Raw genomic sequence first — 19,062 nt, forward strand, 5'->3', positions numbered from 1 at the left:
TTATTAAAACATTACACTAATCAGTCCAAGTCAACAATGATCATGATTGGCACCATTGGAACGGTTATTAAAACATTACACTAATCAGTCCAAGTCAACACGGCACCATGTGAACGGTTATTAAAACATTACACTAATCAGTCCAAGTCAACACGGCACCATTGGAACGGTTATTAAAACATTACACTAATCAGTCCAAGTCAACAATGATCATGATTGGCACCATTGGAACGGTTATTAAAACATTACACTAATCAGTCCAAGTCAACACGGCACCATGTGAACGGTTATTAAAACATTACACTAATCAGTTCAAGTCAACACGGCACCATTGGAACGGTTATTAAAACATTACACTAATCAGTCCAAGTCAACAATGATCATGATTGGCACCATTGGAACGGTTATTAAAACATTACACTAATCAGTCCAAGTCAACACGGCACCATGGGAACGGTTATTAAAACATTACACTAATCAGTCCAAGTCAACAATGATCATGATTGGCACCATGGGAACGGTTATTAAAACATTACACTAATCAGTCCAAGTCAACACGGCACCATGTGAACGGTTATTAAAACATTACACTAATCAGTCCAAGTCAACACGGCACCATTGGAACGGTTATTAAAACATTACACTAATCAGTCCAAGTCAACAATGATCATGATTGGCACCATTGGAACGGTTATTAAAACATTACACTAATCAGTCCAAGTCAACACGGCACCATGTGAACGGTTATTAAAACATTACACTAATCAGTCCAAGTCAACACGGCACCAAGTGAACGGTTATTAAAACATTACACTAATCAGTCCAAGTCAACACGGCACCATGTGAACGGTTATTAAAACATTACACTAATCAGTCCAAGTCAACACGGCACCATTGGAACGGTTATTAAAACATTACACTAATCAGTCCAAGTCAACACGGCACCATGTGAACGGTTATTAAAACATTACACTAATCAGTCCAAGTCAACACGGCACCATGTGAACGGTTATTAAAACATTACACTAATCAGTCCAAGTCAACACGGCACCATGTGAACGGTTATTAAAACATTACACTAATCAGTCTAAGTCAACAATGACCATGTTGGCACCATGGGAACAATTATTAAATCATTACACCCATTAAAGTCAGCAATGACCATGGTTGGCACCATTGGAACGGTTATTAAAACATTACACTTATCAGCCGAAGTCAACAATGATCAAGGTTAGAACCATGGGAATGATTATTAAAACATTACAGTAATCAGTCCAAGTCAACAATGACCATGATTGGCACCATGTGAACGGTTATTAAAACATTACACTAATCAGGCGCAGTCAACAATGATCATGGTTATCACAATGGGAACGATTATTAAAACATTACACTAATTAGTCTAAGTCAACAATGATCATGGTTGGCACCATGGGTACGGTTACTAAAACAAATACACCCATCAAAGTCAGCAATGACCATTCTTGGCCCCATGGGAACGGTTATTAAAACATTACACCCATCAAAGTCAACAATGACCATGGTTGGCACCATTGGAACGGTTATTAAAACATTACACTAATCAGTCCAAGTCAACAATGATCATGATTGGCACCATTGGAACGGTTATTAAAACATTACACTAATCAGTCCAAGTCAACACGGCACCATGTGAACGGTTATTAAAACATTACACTAATTAGTCCAAGTCAACACGGCACCATTGGAACGGTTATTAAAACATTACACTAATCAGTCCAAGTCAACAATGATCATGATTGGCACCATTGGAACGGTTATTAAAACATTACACTAATCAGTCCAAGTCAACACGGCACCATGTGAACGGTTATTAAAACATTACACTAATCAGTCCAAGTCCACACGGCACCATTGGAACGGTTATTAAAACATTACACTAATCAGTCCAAGTCAACAATGATCATGATTGGCACCATTGGAACGGTTATTAAAACATTACACTAATCAGTCCAAGTCAACACGGCACCATGTGAACGGTTATTAAAACATTACACTAATCAGTCCAAGTCAACACGGCACCATTGGAACGGTTATTAAAACATTACACTAATCAGTCCAAGTCAACAATGATCATGATTGGCACCATTGGAACGGTTATTAAAACATTACACTAATCAGTCCAAGTCAACACGGCACCATGTGAACGGTTATTAAAACATTACACTAATCAGTCCAAGTCAACACGGCACCATTGGAACGGTTATTAAAACATTACACTAATCAGTCCAAGTCAACAATGATCATGATTGGCACCATTGGAACGGTTATTAAAACATTACACTAATCAGTCCAAGTCAACACGGCACCATTGGAACGGTTATTAAAACATTACACTAATCAGTCCAAGTCAACACGGCACCATGTGAACGGTTATTAAAACATTACACTAATCAGTCCAAGTCAACACGGCACCATTGGAACGGTTATAAAAACATTCCACTAATCAGTCCAAGTCAACACAGCACCATGTGAACGGTTATTAAAACATTACACTAATCAGTCCAAGTCAACACGGCACCATTGGAACGGTTATTAAAACATTACACTAATCAGTCCAAGTCAACACAGCACCATGTGAACGGTTATTAAAACATTACACTAATCAGTCCAAGTCAACAATGATCATGATTGGCACCATTGGAACGGTTATTAAAACATTACACTAATCAGTCCAAGTCAACACGGCACCATGTGAACGGTTATTAAAACATTACACTAATCAGTCCAAGTCAACACGGCATCATGTGAACGGTTATTAAAACATTACACTAATCAGTCCAAGTCAACACGGCACCATTGGAACGGTTATTAAAATATTCCACTAATCAGTCCAAGTCAACAATGATCATGATTGGCACCATTGGAACGGTTAATAAAACATTACACTAATCAGTCCAAGTCAACACGGCACCATTGGAACGGTTATTAAAACATTCCACTAATCAGTCCAAGTCAACAATGATCATGATTGGCACCATTGGAACGGTTATTAAAACATTACACTAATCAGTCCAAGTCAACACGGCACCATGTGAACGGTTATTAAAACATTACACTAATCAGTCAAAGTCAACAATGATCAAGGTTGGCACCATGGGAACGATTATTAAAACATTACACCCATGAAAGTCAGCAATGACCATGGTTGGCACCATGGGAACGGTTATTAAAACATTACACTAATCAGTCGAAGTCAACAATGATCAAGGTTGGCACCATGGCAACGGTTATTAAAACATTACACTAATCAGTCCAAGTCAACACGGCACCATGTGAACGGTTATTAAAACATTACACTAATCAGTCAAAGTCAACAATGATCAAGGTTGGCACCATGGGAACGATTATTAAAACATTACACCCATGAAAGTCAGCAATGACCATGGTTGGCACCATGGGAACGGTTATTAAAACATTACACTAATCAGTCGAAGTCAACAATGACCATGGTTGGCACCATGGGAACAATTATTAAATCATTACACCCATTAAAGTCAGCAATGACCATGGTTGGCACCATGGGAACGGTTATTAAAACATTACACTTATCAGTCGAAGTCAACAATGATCAAGGTTAGAACCATGGGAATAATTATTAAAACATTACAGTAATCAGTCCAAGTCAACAATGATCATGGTTGTCACCATGGGAACGGTTATTAAAATATTACACTTATCAGTCCAAGTCAACACGGCACCATGGGAACAGTTATTAAAAACATTACACTTATCAGTCCAAATCAACAATGATCAAGGTTGGCACCATGGGAACTATTATTAAAACATTACACTAATCAGTCTAAGTCAACAATGACCATGTTGGCACCATGGGAACAATTATTAAATCATTACACCCATTAAAGTCAGCAATGACCATGGTTGGCACCATGGGAACGGTTATTAAAACATTACACTTATCAGCCGAAGTCAACAATGATCAAGGTTAGAACCATGGGAACTATTATTAAAACATTACACTAATCAGTCTAAGTCAACAATGACCATGTTGGCACCATGGGAACAATTATTAAATCATTACACCCATTAAAGTCAGCAATGACCATGGTTGGCACCATGGGAACGGTTATTAAAACATTACACTTATCAGCCGAAGTCAACAATGATCAAGGTTAGAACCATGGGAATGATTATTAAAACATTACAGTAATCAGTCCAAGTCAACAATGACCATGATTGGCACCATGTGAACGGTTATTAAAACATTACACTAATCAGGCGCAGTCAACAATGATCATGGTTATCACAATGGGAACGATTATTAAAACATTACACTAATTAGTCTAAGTCAACAATGATCATGGTTGGCACCATGGGTACGGTTACTAAAACAAATACACCCATCAAAGTCAGCAATGACCATTCTTGGCACCATGGGAACGGTTATTAAAACATTACACTAATCAGTCCAAGTCAACAATGATCATGATTGGCACCATTGGAACGGTTATTAAAACATTACACTAATCAGTCCAAGTCAACACGGCACCATGTGAACGGTTATTAAAACATTACACTAATCAGTCCAAGTCAACACGGCACCATTGGAACGGTTATTAAAACATTACACTAATCAGTCCAAGTCAACAATGATCATGATTGGCACCATTGGAACGGTTATTAAAACATTAAACTAATCAGTCCAAGTCAACACGGCACCATGTGAACGGTTATTAAAAACATTACACTAATCAGTCCAAGTCAACACGGCACCATGTGAACGGTTATTAAAACATTACACTAATCAGTCCAAGTCAACACGGCACCATGTGAACGGTTATTAAAACATTACACTAATCAGTCCAAGTCAACACGGCACCATTGGAACGGTTATTAAAACATTACACTAATCAGTCGAAGTCAACAATGATCATGATTGGCACCATTGGAACGGTTATTAAAACATTACACTAATCAGTCAAAGTCAACACGGCACCATGTGAACGGTTATTAAAACATTACACTAATCAGTCCAAGTCAACACGGCACCATTGGAACGGTTATTAAAACATTACACGAATCAGTCCAAGTCAACAATGATCATGATTGGCACCATTGGAACGGTTATTAAAACATTACACTAATCAGTCCAAGTCAACACGGCACCATGTGAACGGTTATTAAAACATTACACTAATCAGTCCAAGTCAACACGGCACCATTGGAACGGTTATTAAAACATTACACTAATCAGTCCAAGTCAACAATGATCATGATTGGCACCATTGGAACGGTTATTAAAACATTACACACTAATCAGTCCAAGTCAACACGGCACCATGTGAACGGTTATTAAAACATTACACTAATCAGTTCAAGTCAACACGGCACCATTGGAACGGTTATTAAAACATTACACTAATCAGTCCAAGTCAACAATGATCATGATTGGCACCATTGGAACGGTTATTAAAACATTACACTAATCAGTCCAAGTCAACACGGCACCATGTGAACGGTTATTAAAACATTACACTAATCAGTCCAAGTCAACACGGCACCATTGGAACGGTTATTAAAACATTACACTAATCAGTCCAAGTCAACAATGATCATGATTGGCACCATTGGAACGGTTATTAAAACATTACACTAATCAGTCCAAGTCAACACGGCACCATGTGAACGGTTATTAAAACATTACACTAATCAGTCCAAGTCAACACGGCACCAAGTGAACGGTTATTAAAACATTACACTAATCAGTCCAAGTCAACACGGCACCATGTGAACGGTTATTAAAACATTACACTAATCAGTCCAAGTCAACACGGCACCATGTGAACGGTTATTAAAACATTACACTAATCAGTCCAAGTCAACACGGCACCAAGTGAACGGTTATTAAAACATTACACTAATCAGTCCAAGTCAACACGGCACCATGTGAACGGTTATTAAAACATTACACTAATCAGTCCAAGTCAACACGGCACCATTGGAACGGTTATTAAAACATTACACTAATCAGTCCAAGTCAACACGGCACCATGTGAACGGTTATTAAAACATTACACTAATCAGTCCAAGTCAACACGGCACCATGTGAACGGTTATTAAAACATTACACTAATCAGTCCAAGTCAACACGGCACCATGTGAACGGTTATTAAAACATTACACTAATCAGTCTAAGTCAACAATGACCATGTTGGCACCATGGGAACAATTATTAAATCATTACACCCATTAAAGTCAGCAATGACCATGGTTGGCACCATTGGAACGGTTATTAAAACATTACACTTATCAGCCGAAGTCAACAATGATCAAGGTTAGAACCATGGGAATGATTATTAAAACATTACAGTAATCAGTCCAAGTCAACAATGACCATGATTGGCACCATGTGAACGGTTATTAAAACATTACACTAATCAGGCGCAGTCAACAATGATCATGGTTATCACAATGGGAACGATTATTAAAACATTACACTAATTAGTCTAAGTCAACAATGATCATGGTTGGCACCATGGGTACGGTTACTAAAACAAATACACCCATCAAAGTCAGCAATGACCATTCTTGGCCCCATGGGAACGGTTATTAAAACATTACACCCATCAAAGTCAACAATGACCATGGTTGGCACCATTGGAACGGTTATTAAAACATTACACTAATCAGTCCAAGTCAACAATGATCATGATTGGCACCATTGGAACGGTTATTAAAACATTACACTAATCAGTCCAAGTCAACACGGCACCATGTGAACGGTTATTAAAACATTACACTAATTAGTCCAAGTCAACACGGCACCATTGGAACGGTTATTAAAACATTACACTAATCAGTCCAAGTCAACAATGATCATGATTGGCACCATTGGAACGGTTATTAAAACATTACACTAATCAGTCCAAGTCAACACGGCACCATGTGAACGGTTATTAAAACATTACACTAATCAGTCCAAGTCCACACGGCACCATTGGAACGGTTATTAAAACATTACACTAATCAGTCCAAGTCAACAATGATCATGATTGGCACCATTGGAACGGTTATTAAAACATTACACTAATCAGTCCAAGTCAACACGGCACCATGTGAACGGTTATTAAAACATTACACTAATCAGTCCAAGTCAACACGGCACCATTGGAACGGTTATTAAAACATTACACTAATCAGTCCAAGTCAACAATGATCATGATTGGCACCATTGGAACGGTTATTAAAACATTACACTAATCAGTCCAAGTCAACACGGCACCATGTGAACGGTTATTAAAACATTACACTAATCAGTCCAAGTCAACACGGCACCATTGGAACGGTTATTAAAACATTACACTAATCAGTCCAAGTCAACAATGATCATGATTGGCACCATTGGAACGGTTATTAAAACATTACACTAATCAGTCCAAGTCAACACGGCACCATTGGAACGGTTATTAAAACATTACACTAATCAGTCCAAGTCAACACGGCACCATGTGAACGGTTATTAAAACATTACACTAATCAGTCCAAGTCAACACGGCACCATTGGAACGGTTATTAAAACATTCCACTAATCAGTCCAAGTCAACACAGCACCATGTGAACGGTTATTAAAACATTACACTAATCAGTCCAAGTCAACACGGCACCATTGGAACGGTTATTAAAACATTACACTAATCAGTCCAAGTCAACACAGCACCATGTGAACGGTTATTAAAACATTACACTAATCAGTCCAAGTCAACAATGATCATGATTGGCACCATTGGAACGGTTATTAAAACATTACACTAATCAGTCCAAGTCAACACGGCACCATGTGAACGGTTATTAAAACATTACACTAATCAGTCCAAGTCAACACGGCATCATGTGAACGGTTATTAAAACATTACACTAATCAGTCCAAGTCAACACGGCACCATTGGAACGGTTATTAAAATATTCCACTAATCAGTCCAAGTCAACAATGATCATGATTGGCACCATTGGAACGGTTATTAAAACATTACACTAATCAGTCCAAGTCAACACGGCACCATTGGAACGGTTATTAAAACATTCCACTAATCAGTCCAAGTCAACAATGATCATGATTGGCACCATTGGAACGGTTATTAAAACATTACACTAATCAGTCCAAGTCAACACGGCACCATGTGAACGGTTATTAAAACATTACTAGGTATGACACATGATTTTTTTAACACATCCCTTCCATAATATAAATGCTTTCAACTTACAGAGCTCATAAAAACAAAGAAAATGGTGTTTAAAATATGAAGATACCTTTAGCGGTTCAAAAGTTATGACCAAAACAAATTTAAAAAATAGCGATATTTTCTGCCATTTTTGCTATATTTGATACAAAAATGATAAAATCTCTAATTTTAGAGGCTTTTATCTCCACATTTGTTGTTAACAAAACCTAAATAATCTCTAAATCTTCTAATTAGGGATATATTAGACTGGTATGGTCTTTACTAGTTACATAAACCCAAAGTTTCCAAAAATATAAACACCACAAATAGGTCTTCAAGCACCTTCGGAAACGTGTCCGAACTGCAGAAACGACAGAGTCCAGCATTTTTTCTCTAGAATTGGCTGTAATTCCTTTACTATTTGCATTACCTCCTTAAAAATTTGGCTACCAGGGTAATTTGGCATGCTCTTTCATTTGGCATTGTCAAAATTGCAATATCTTAAGTGGAAAATTGAGTTTTGTTACCATGGTAACCATTTTTTTCAATGATCTAATTTGAAGCAACCATCGTACAACCCGTTAAATATTCAATTTCCAAGTTATCTTTGCACACATTTGTTTTCTGAGACTTTTAAGCATGCTTTTTCTTTTATCAATGTTAAATATATATTTACTGGTCAGGACATGATAGTTTTGTTATCCTTAAATAGTCAATTACCATGGCAACAATTAACTATAACTTTCCACAAAATATATTGGATACTTTAAAAATTACTGTTTTGTTTCAATGTTGTTTTAAAGGAAGACCATGTAATTTCTAAAATGTATATGGTGTATCCTTTCAGGGAAAAACAACCAAATGTGTTTATTTCAAATATATGTCTGCAGTCATGGTACTGTAAATCTTTAAAAGGTTGGTTTGGCCAAAAATGATATAAAACAGTGGAATATGTAATAATTTAAGTAACAAGATAAAATAACAATTAACAGTTACATGTAAGTTGTAACATTGAAAATAAACATTTTCAGAACAAATTAACAATTTTCAAAGTATTTTTCCACAAATTGTTTATGCAATAATTCAATTTCATCCATGTCAGGAATGAGCCAATGTCTAAGCCCCGGAGAGGGCATTATTTCAAAATCAGAATAAATTATAAATTTTTCATTAATACTATCTATATCGTCTTTGTTTGGCCAAATAAAAGTATTTCCTCTCATACTTTTTCGTTTTAAAAACTTTACAATGTATGCATTGTCAATTATATCCATAATTTCCCCTGGATACCAATTATCCTCGTAGGATACTGCAACCCATATCCCTTTTTCTAAAACTTTCTGTTTGTCAATTTTCAAAGTTAGTGTTAAAACATCTTTCATTTGGTTAACAGTGTTTTTCCACATTATGTCTTTTTTATCAACATCTAAATTCATAAAATGTTTACAATAAAGTAATTGATTTCTGAGTTTTTCCTTCTTTAATCTGATTGTTTTAGACGATTGTAAAAGACAGTCAACATCCTTCCTAGATCGCACTATACCACCCATTAGCCTCACATTTAGTTCAATTTTGTTTATTTCCATCTTTTTCTTTTGTTCAAGCTGTTGTTTTTTCTTCTTTATTTGCTGTAAATGTGTTTTCCTAGCTTCCATAACATTCTTTTCATATGCAATTTCTTTTGACTTTAAAGATTTAGCACTTTTTCTAGCTTTTAAAAGTAAAACTTTCCTGGAATTTTCAGTTTTAGTTTTTAGCCATTGTATTGTTTTATTTCGTTTGAGCATACTTATTGCAGAATGATGTCTTAAAGTTGCATTTGGTTTTCTTTTGAAATAAAAGTCTAGATCTCCAAACAAATTTTCCGCGGGTATATTTGTTAACTTGCTATGAGATGTTCTTGATTTCAGATCTGGATCAGGGAGCGATCCATATACTCCATTTTCAAGGTGGTCATTAAGTTGTCTTTTTACAATTGTCAACATGGATGAACATATAATTTTAAGAATGTCATTAGTTTTAGGATGTATCTTTGCCTTGTTGAATACCTGTTGAATTATGTCATGTGGATATTGTTCATACAAACTAGGAATTTCGTCATAATTAAAATCAAAAATATTGAAATCATTTGAGCTCCAATCAACCAATCTATCACGTAAAGGTATAATAAATTTGTAAAGATCTAAGTAATGTTCATCACTGTTAATTACATTCCAGAATGGTTCAGCTAAAATCATAGATGCTATGGCAATGGCGGAAACATGGGAGAGAACATCAGGACATTTAATGTCAGCAAGAACAGATTGCAATTTATCATTTGGATTTTCTCTATAGTTCGAAATAAAGTCAATTATGTCTTCAGAATGGTTCAAAATAGAAACAGCACCTGTAAACAAATTGTTGAACCTATTCCCCCTGTAATTTATAATCATGGAAGATTTTTGTTTTAGAGCTAAATAAGCAAGCCACTCCTGTCTTGCACCGTTCTTCTCGTCACCCCTTGGACCTAAAACTTCTGAAGCCATACGAATTAATCTGATGGATGATGGCTCAGAATTGTGTTTGAAACGAGCAAATTTTGGCAATGAATCTCTTCCAATAGGTAGAGTTTTTTTTGCTAATTCTTTAAGTGATTTTGTTATTTCATTGTGGAAGCCTAAAAGTACATGTGCACTGCAATAAAAGAAATTAAGTTTTGATATGTCGTTCTCATTTAAATCTTCTGTTAATTTTAATTTTCTCCATTCATCAATAATTTCATTTGTTTTTTTCATCACGCTTGAACGATCACTCATCATAGCTGTAAGTTGCAACAATAATTTATTAATAGATATGCTTTGAAGATCAGCAAACTCATTTAAAGAGTCTTTAATTGTTTGAGCAACAGTATCTGAATCCTCCCTTGCCACTGATTTATATCCTAATGATAATGTACCGGTTTTTGTATGTACTCCTAAATCTATTATTTTTTTTCCTTCACGACCGGTGCCATCTGAGAAAATGTCAAATTGCTGACAGTTAGCCAATGTTTCACTCACATGATGTTTAGCTAAAACATGTCCTTCATCACATATATTTGAAATTGTCGATCTACATGGCAAATCTGATGGTACAGAGTCAAACAAGTTGTTGCTTACAATATTTATAACATTAGAAATTTTGTTTGCAGAAATATCACTGCCATGGAGATCCATAATGCATGTTCGCATGCTATCGGTGTATCTGAAACCTTCCTTTGTAGATACTTTTTTATTTTGATTTTCTGCCTCAATTATATCTAACTGATCATTTACAACACTTAACTCTCTCTTTAGATTTAATGTTTCAATTTTTTTATTTTCTAAATCAACATTTTGGCTGTGTAATTTCTGTTTGAGTTTGATATTAAATTTCTTTGCATGAGATAATCGGTTTGACAATCTGTGAATTTTTATTTTTTTTTCTTTCTTTTTTTTGGCAAAATCTGATTCAATAGCTCTTATTCTTGCATTTAGACCACTGTTTTCTCTGTTTAAAGCTTTATTCTTCTCTATTGTTTTTCTTTCTTTCTTTTCAAGCTTTTTCTGTTTTCGCCTTAATCTCTTACAAAAATTTTCCTTTTTCAAAGAAGTCAAATTTTCTTTTAAAGATTTATTTTCTTCTTTTAAGTTTACATTTGCCTCCTTTGTCAACCTTAGTTTTCTAAGTTCCTGGTTTCTTTTCACTGATTCAGATTCCTTATTCCTGATGTTTTTCTTTTGTTCAACAATTTGTTCCTTTAGCACTTCATTTTCAAAACACAACTCTTGATTTTCAGTCAAAACTTCTCTCTGATTTGCTACAAGTTTTAAACACTGCCTTTTTAATGATCTATCATTTTTCTGCATATCTGTTTGTAATTTTGGTTGTAAAGTACTATTAAGAAACTTAAAGAATTTGGATGATTTAAAAGTGTCAAGATCTTCATTTTGTCTATTTTTCATGTAACTTTGAAAATTGTCATTAATTTTCTTGTATAAATATAGAACTTTATGTTTGTTCACAAGCATGCCTTCTGGCAACATATTGTTGGTCCATTCAGCCACATCTGACCATGTATAGGAATACCGGTTTTTGAAAAGACAGATTTCATGGAAAGCTTTCACAGTTAAAAGAGTACTTGATAAATTTTCCGGTGGATGGAGCAGAGTTGACCGGCGTATACCTAATGCATCACATACATTTCCAATACTTTCATTATTAATAGTTGTAGGCTCTTCTTGAGGAGTTAACTGATAAACAATATTCTTTAAATTCATGTTTTTATTCACATTGTTCATTACACTTCTGGTGACATTGGCCCATTTTTTTGGTACCGTAACAGCAGGCATGGCATAACGTAAAACATCTTCAAGGGTTGCATATATAGGACACTCCATTTCCTGCACCATCGTGAAAAGTAGGGCATATTGTACATTTGTGATTGACTGTATTCCTACAATAGAAAGTACATTTATATAACAAGTATTAACTAAATCATCAGAAAATGCTAAAACAAAACAGCAGTTACCTGTATTGCATTGTTTTATTAGTACAATGTTAGACCCATCTATTAAATAAGATCCAAATGACTTCTAAGATTTATATATTCAGAATTTATAAACAGGGTTTTTTCTTCCATTCAATAATGTATTAAGATATTAATAATATCTGCACATTAACTCCCCAAAATTGTCTCTCTACAGAGAGAAAAAAATAAATAAGGCTATGAATGACGACAGAAAAATAAACTGTTTGTCTCAGAAGTTTTATCGCTCTTTCTTTTTCTTTTTTTAGTATTAACTAAATCATCAGAAAATGCTAAAACAAAACAGCAGTTACCTGTATTGCATTGTTTTATTAGTACAATGTTAGACCCATCTATTAAATAAGATCCAAATGACTTCTAAGATTTATATATTCAGAATTTATAAACAGGGTTTTAAAATAAACTGTTTGTCTCAGAAGTTTTATCGCTCTTTCTTTTTCTTTTTTTAGTATTAACTAAATCATCAGAAAATGCTAAAACAAAACAGCAGTTACCTGTATTGCATTGTTTTATTAGTACAATGTTAGACCCATCTATTAAATAAGATCCAAATGACTTCTAAGATTTATATATTCAGAATTTATAAACAGGGTTTTTTCTTCCATTCAATAATGTATTAAGATATTAATAATATCTGCACATTAACTCCCCAAAATTGTCTCTCTACAGAGAGAAAAAAATAAATAAGGCTATGAATGACGACAGAAAAATAAACTGTTTGTCTCAGAAGTTTTATCGCTCTTTCCTCCTCCCCCCAAAATAAACCTGGGGAAAAAACTAAGTCCAGACCTGGGAAAAATTTGAGCAGCACTTCTCCTACAATAGACAATTTTAGTTTCACCCCCACCCTATTTCACCCAGGCCAGAAGTGAGGAATATGTTTGCAAAAAAAAAAAAAAAAATACAGGAGAAAGAATGGGGGGCAGGTCTCATTTATCAGACATGAGACCATCCAATTCTCTCTTTTTCAATATTTATTATCATTTCTTACATAAAAATATATAATCTTACCTGCTTTTATCTTTTTGTTGATCAAATCATGTAAAAATTCCTCATTCCAGTCACTCAAGTCCATTAATTGTTGACGTTCCATTTTTTATCTGTAAATTTTTGACGTTTGACGTAACGTTTACTTTTGTGGCGTCGTTAGTAACGGAAGAGTACAAAGGTCATGACCGGCAAAAGAGCCAGTTTCGTTAGTTTCGAACTTTCAACTGTATTTTGAAGAAAAAATTCTCAGCTTTCTAATGATATATTTTTCAAATATTAAACTAATTGGGAACCATTTGTAAAACTCAAACTAAGACTTTAAATATATTTTTTTACCGTAAAAAATAAATTTTCTTTAAAGAAAAATATATCATCTCAAAATACGAAACTGCCGCTTTTAAATGGACCATAGATTATATGCAAATGGCGACTGGCTCATTTACCGGCGAAGCCATGAAATTCACCCTTTTAATCAACAAACGCAATTTTTTGAACGTGACGTCGGGAAGAAATTCAATACTCGCTGATCGGACCTTTTCAGATAAACAGGAAAATACGTAAAAAACTTCTTTTGCAACGAAATTTGGCAGAACTAATCAGTGGGTTACAGTTGTTTACAAAATGTTATTTTCAATTTCTTTTTCAATACAACCTTTTCTGCAGGGAAATTTGAAAATTCGATTTTATTTCATGACCACCAATGTACGATGACAAAATGGCGTCATGTGTCATACCTAACATTACACTAATCAGTCAAAGTCAACAATGATCAAGGTTGGCACCATGGGAACGATTATTAAAACATTACACCCATGAAAGTCAGCAATGACCATGGTTGGCACCATGGGAACGGTTATTAAAACATTACACTAATCAGTCGAAGTCAACAATGATCAAGGTTGGCACCATGGCAACGATTATTAAAACATTACAGTAATCAGTCCAAGTCAACAATGACCATGGTTGGCACCATGGGAACAATTATTAAATCATTACACCCATTAAAGTCAGCAATGACCATGGTTGGCACCATGGGAACGGTTATTAAAACATTACACTTATCAGTCGAAGTCAACAATGATCAAGGTTAGAACCATGGGAATAATTATTAAAACATTACAGTAATCAGTCCAAGTCAACAATGATCATGGTTGTCACCATGGGAACGGTTATTAAAATATTACACTTATCAGTCCAAGTCAACACGGCACCATGGGAACAGTTATTAAAAACATTACACTTATCAGTCCAAATCAACAATGATCAAGGTTGGCACCATGGGAACTATTATTAAAACATTACACTAATCAGTCTAAGTCAACAATGACCATGTTGGCACCATGGGAACAATTATTAAATCATTACACCCATTAAAGTCAGCAATGACCATGGTTGGCACCATGGGAACGGTTATTAAAACATTACACTTATCAGCCGAAGTCAACAATGATCAAGGTTAGAACCATGGGAACTATTATTAAAACATTACACTAATCAGTCTAAGTCAACAATGACCATGTTGGCACCATGGGAACAATTATTAAATCATTACACCCATTAAAGTCAGCAATGACCATGGTTGGCACCATGGGAACGGTTATTAAAACATTACACTTATCAGCCGAAGTCAACAATGATCAAGGTTAGAACCATGGGAATGATTATTAAAACATTACAGTAATCAGTCCAAGTCAACAATGACCATGATTGGCACCATGTGAACGGTTATTAAAACATTACACTAATCAGGCGCAGTCAACAATGATCATGGTTATCACAATGGGAACGATTATTAAAACATTACACTAATTAGTCTAAGTCAACAATGATCATGGTTGGCACCATGGGTACGGTTACTAAAACAAATACACCCATCAAAGTCAGCAATGACCATTCTTGGCACCATGGGAACGGTTATTAAAACATTACACTAATCAGTCCAAGTCAACAATGATCATGATTGGCACCATTGGAACGGTTATTAAAACATTACACTAATCAGTCCAAGTCAACACGGCACCATGTGAACGGTTATTAAAACATTACACTAATCAGTCCAAGTCAACACGGCACCATTGGAACGGTTATTAAAACATTACACTAATCAGTCCAAGTCAACAATGATCATGATTGGCACCATTGGAACGGTTATTAAAACATTAAACTAATCAGTCCAAGTCAACACGGCACCATGTGAACGGTTATTAAAAACATTACACTAATCAGTCCAAGTCAACACGGCACCATGTGAACGGTTATTAAAACATTACACTAATCAGTCCAAGTCAACACGGCACCATGTGAACGGTTATTAAAACATTACACTAATCAGTCCAAGTCAACACGGCACCATTGGAACGGTTATTAAAACATTACACTAATCAGTCGAAGTCAACAATGATCATGATTGGCACCATTGGAACGGTTATTAAAACATTACACTAATCAGTCAAAGTCAACACGGCACCATGTGAACGGTTATTAAAACATTACACTAATCAGTCCAAGTCAACACGGCACCATTGGAACGGTTATTAAAACATTACACGAATCAGTCCAAGTCAACAATGATCATGATTGGCACCATTGGAACGGTTATTAAAACATTACACTAATCAGTCCAAGTCAACACGGCACCATGTGAACGGTTATTAAAACATTACACTAATCAGTCCAAGTCAACACGGCACCATTGGAACGGTTATTAAAACATTACACTAATCAGTCCAAGTCAACAATGATCATGATTGGCACCATTGGAACGGTTATTAAAACATTACACACTAATCAGTCCAAGTCAACACGGCACCATGTGAACGGTTATTAAAACATTACACTAATCAGTTCAAGTCAACACGGCACCATTGGAACGGTTATTAAAACATTACACTAATCAGTCCAAGTCAACAATGATCATGATTGGCACCATTGGAACGGTTATTAAAACATTACACTAATCAGTCCAAGTCAACACGGCACCATGTGAACGGTTATTAAAACATTACACTAATCAGTCCAAGTCAACACGGCACCATTGGAACGGTTATTAAAACATTACACTAATCAGTCCAAGTCAACAATGATCATGATTGGCACCATTGGAACGGTTATTAAAACATTACACTAATCAGTCCAAGTCAACACGGCACCATTGGAACGGTTATTAAAACATTACACTAATCAGTCCAAGTCAACAATGATCATGATTGGCACCATTGGAACGGTTATTAAAACATTACACACTAATCAGTCCAAGTCAACACGGCACCATGTGAACGGTTATTAAAACATTACACTAATCAGTTCAAGTCAACACGGCACCATTGGAACGGTTATTAAAACATTACACTAATCAGTCCAAGTCAACAATGATCATGATTGGCACCATTGGAACGGTTATTAAAACATTACACTAATCAGTCCAAGTCAACACGGCACCATGTGAACGGTTATTAAAACATTACACTAATCAGTCCAAGTCAACACGGCACCATGGGAACGGTTATTAAAACATTACACTAATCAGTCCAAGTCAACAATGATCATGATTGGCACCATGGGAACGGTTATTAAAACATTACACTAATCAGTCCAAGTCAACACGGCACCATGTGAACGGTTATTAAAACATTACACTAATCAGTCCAAGTCAACACGGCACCATTGGAACGGTTATTAAAACATTACACTAATCAGTCCAAGTCAACAATGATCATGATTGGCACCATTGGAACGGTTATTAAAACATTACACTAATCAGTCCAAGTCAACACGGCACCATGTGAACGGTTATTAAAACATTACACTAATCAGTCCAAGTCAACACGGCACCAAGTGAACGGTTATTAAAACATTACACTAATCAGTCCAAGTCAACACGGCACCATGTGAACGGTTATTAAAACATTACACTAATCAGTCCAAGTCAACACGGCACCATGTGAACGGTTATTAAAACATTACACTAATCAGTCCAAGTCAACACGGCACCATTGGAACGGTTATTAAAACATTACACTAATCAGTCCAAGTCAACAATGATCATGATTGGCACCATTGGAACGGTTATTAAAACATTACACTAATCAGTCCAAGTCAACACGGCACCATGTGAACGGTTATTAAAACATTACACTAATCAGTCCAAGTCAACACGGCACCATTGGAACGGTTATTAAAACATTACACTAATCAGTCCAAGTCAACAATGATCATGATTGGCACCATTGGAACGGTTATTAAAACATTACACTAATCAGTCCAAGTCAACACGGCACCATTGGAACGGTTATTAAAACATTACACTAATCAGTCCAAGTCAACAATGATCATGATTGGCACCATTGGAACGGTTATTAAAACATTACACTAATCAGTCCAAGTCAACACGGCACCATGTGAACGGTTATTAAAACATTACACTTATCAGTCCAAGTCAACACAGCACCATTGGAACGGTTATTAAAACATTACACTAATCAGTCCAAGTCAACAATGATCATGATTGGCACCATTGGAACGGTTATTAAAACATTACACTAATCAGTCCAAGTCAACACGGCACCATGTGAACGGTTATTAAAACATTACACTAATCAGTCCAAGTCAACACGGCACCATGTGAACGGTTATTAAAACATTACACTAATCAGTCCAAGTCAACACGGCACCATTGGAACGGTTATTAAAACATTACACTAAACAGTCCAAGTCAACAATGATCATGATTGGCACCATTGGAACGGTTATTAAAACATTACACTAATCAGTCCAAGTCAACACGGCACCATGTGAACGGTTATTAAAACATTACACTAATCAGTCCAAGTCAACACGGCACCATTGGAACGGTTATTAAAACATTACACTAAACAGTCCAAGTCAACAATGATCATGATTGGCACCATTGGAACGGTTATTAAAACATTACACTAATCAGTCCAAGTCAACACGGCACCATTGGAACGGTTATTAAAACATTACACTAATCAGTCCAAGTCAACAATGATCATGATTGGCACCATTGGAACGGTTATTAAAACATTACACTAATCAGTCCAAGTCAACACGGCACCATGTGAACGGTTATTAAAACATTACACTAATCAGTCCAAGTCAACACGGCACCAAGTGAACGGTTATTAAAACATTACACTAATCAGTCCAAGTCAACACGGCACCATGTGAACGGTTATTAAAACATTACACTAATCAGTCCAAGTCAACACGGCACCATGTGAACGGTTATTAAAACATTACACTAATCAGTCCAAGTCAACACGGCACCAAGTGAACGGTTATTAAAAC

At 35.7% G+C, this 19,062-nt stretch overlaps 3 protein-coding genes across 3 annotated transcripts in view; 1 reads left to right on the forward strand and 2 right to left on the reverse strand.

The window, feature by feature from the left end:
• The window catches only part of LOC127710864 (perlucin-like protein), a 378,664-nt gene that overhangs the window by 224,301 nt on the left and 135,301 nt on the right, over window positions 1-19,062 (forward strand). The window lies entirely within an intron of this gene.
• Window positions 1-19,062, reverse strand: part of LOC127710863 (lithostathine-1-alpha-like) — a 174,174-nt gene that overhangs the window by 86,968 nt on the left and 68,144 nt on the right. The window lies entirely within an intron of this gene.
• Window positions 8,206-14,492, reverse strand: LOC127710854 (uncharacterized). The gene is made up of 2 exons (XM_052216808.1): window positions 13,777-14,492; window positions 8,206-12,672 (listed from the first exon to the last, which is right to left on the reverse strand). Exons 1-2 carry the CDS (start codon window positions 13,856-13,858, stop codon window positions 9,257-9,259), a joined length of 3,498 nt encoding a protein of 1,165 aa, XP_052072768.1. The 5' UTR covers window positions 13,859-14,492; the 3' UTR covers window positions 8,206-9,256.

Source organism: Mytilus californianus, unplaced genomic scaffold (genome assembly GCF_021869535.1).
Source record: "Mytilus californianus isolate M0D057914Y unplaced genomic scaffold, xbMytCali1.0.p SCAF_8, whole genome shotgun sequence".
NCBI classification, from domain to species: domain Eukaryota; kingdom Metazoa; phylum Mollusca; class Bivalvia; order Mytilida; family Mytilidae; genus Mytilus; species Mytilus californianus.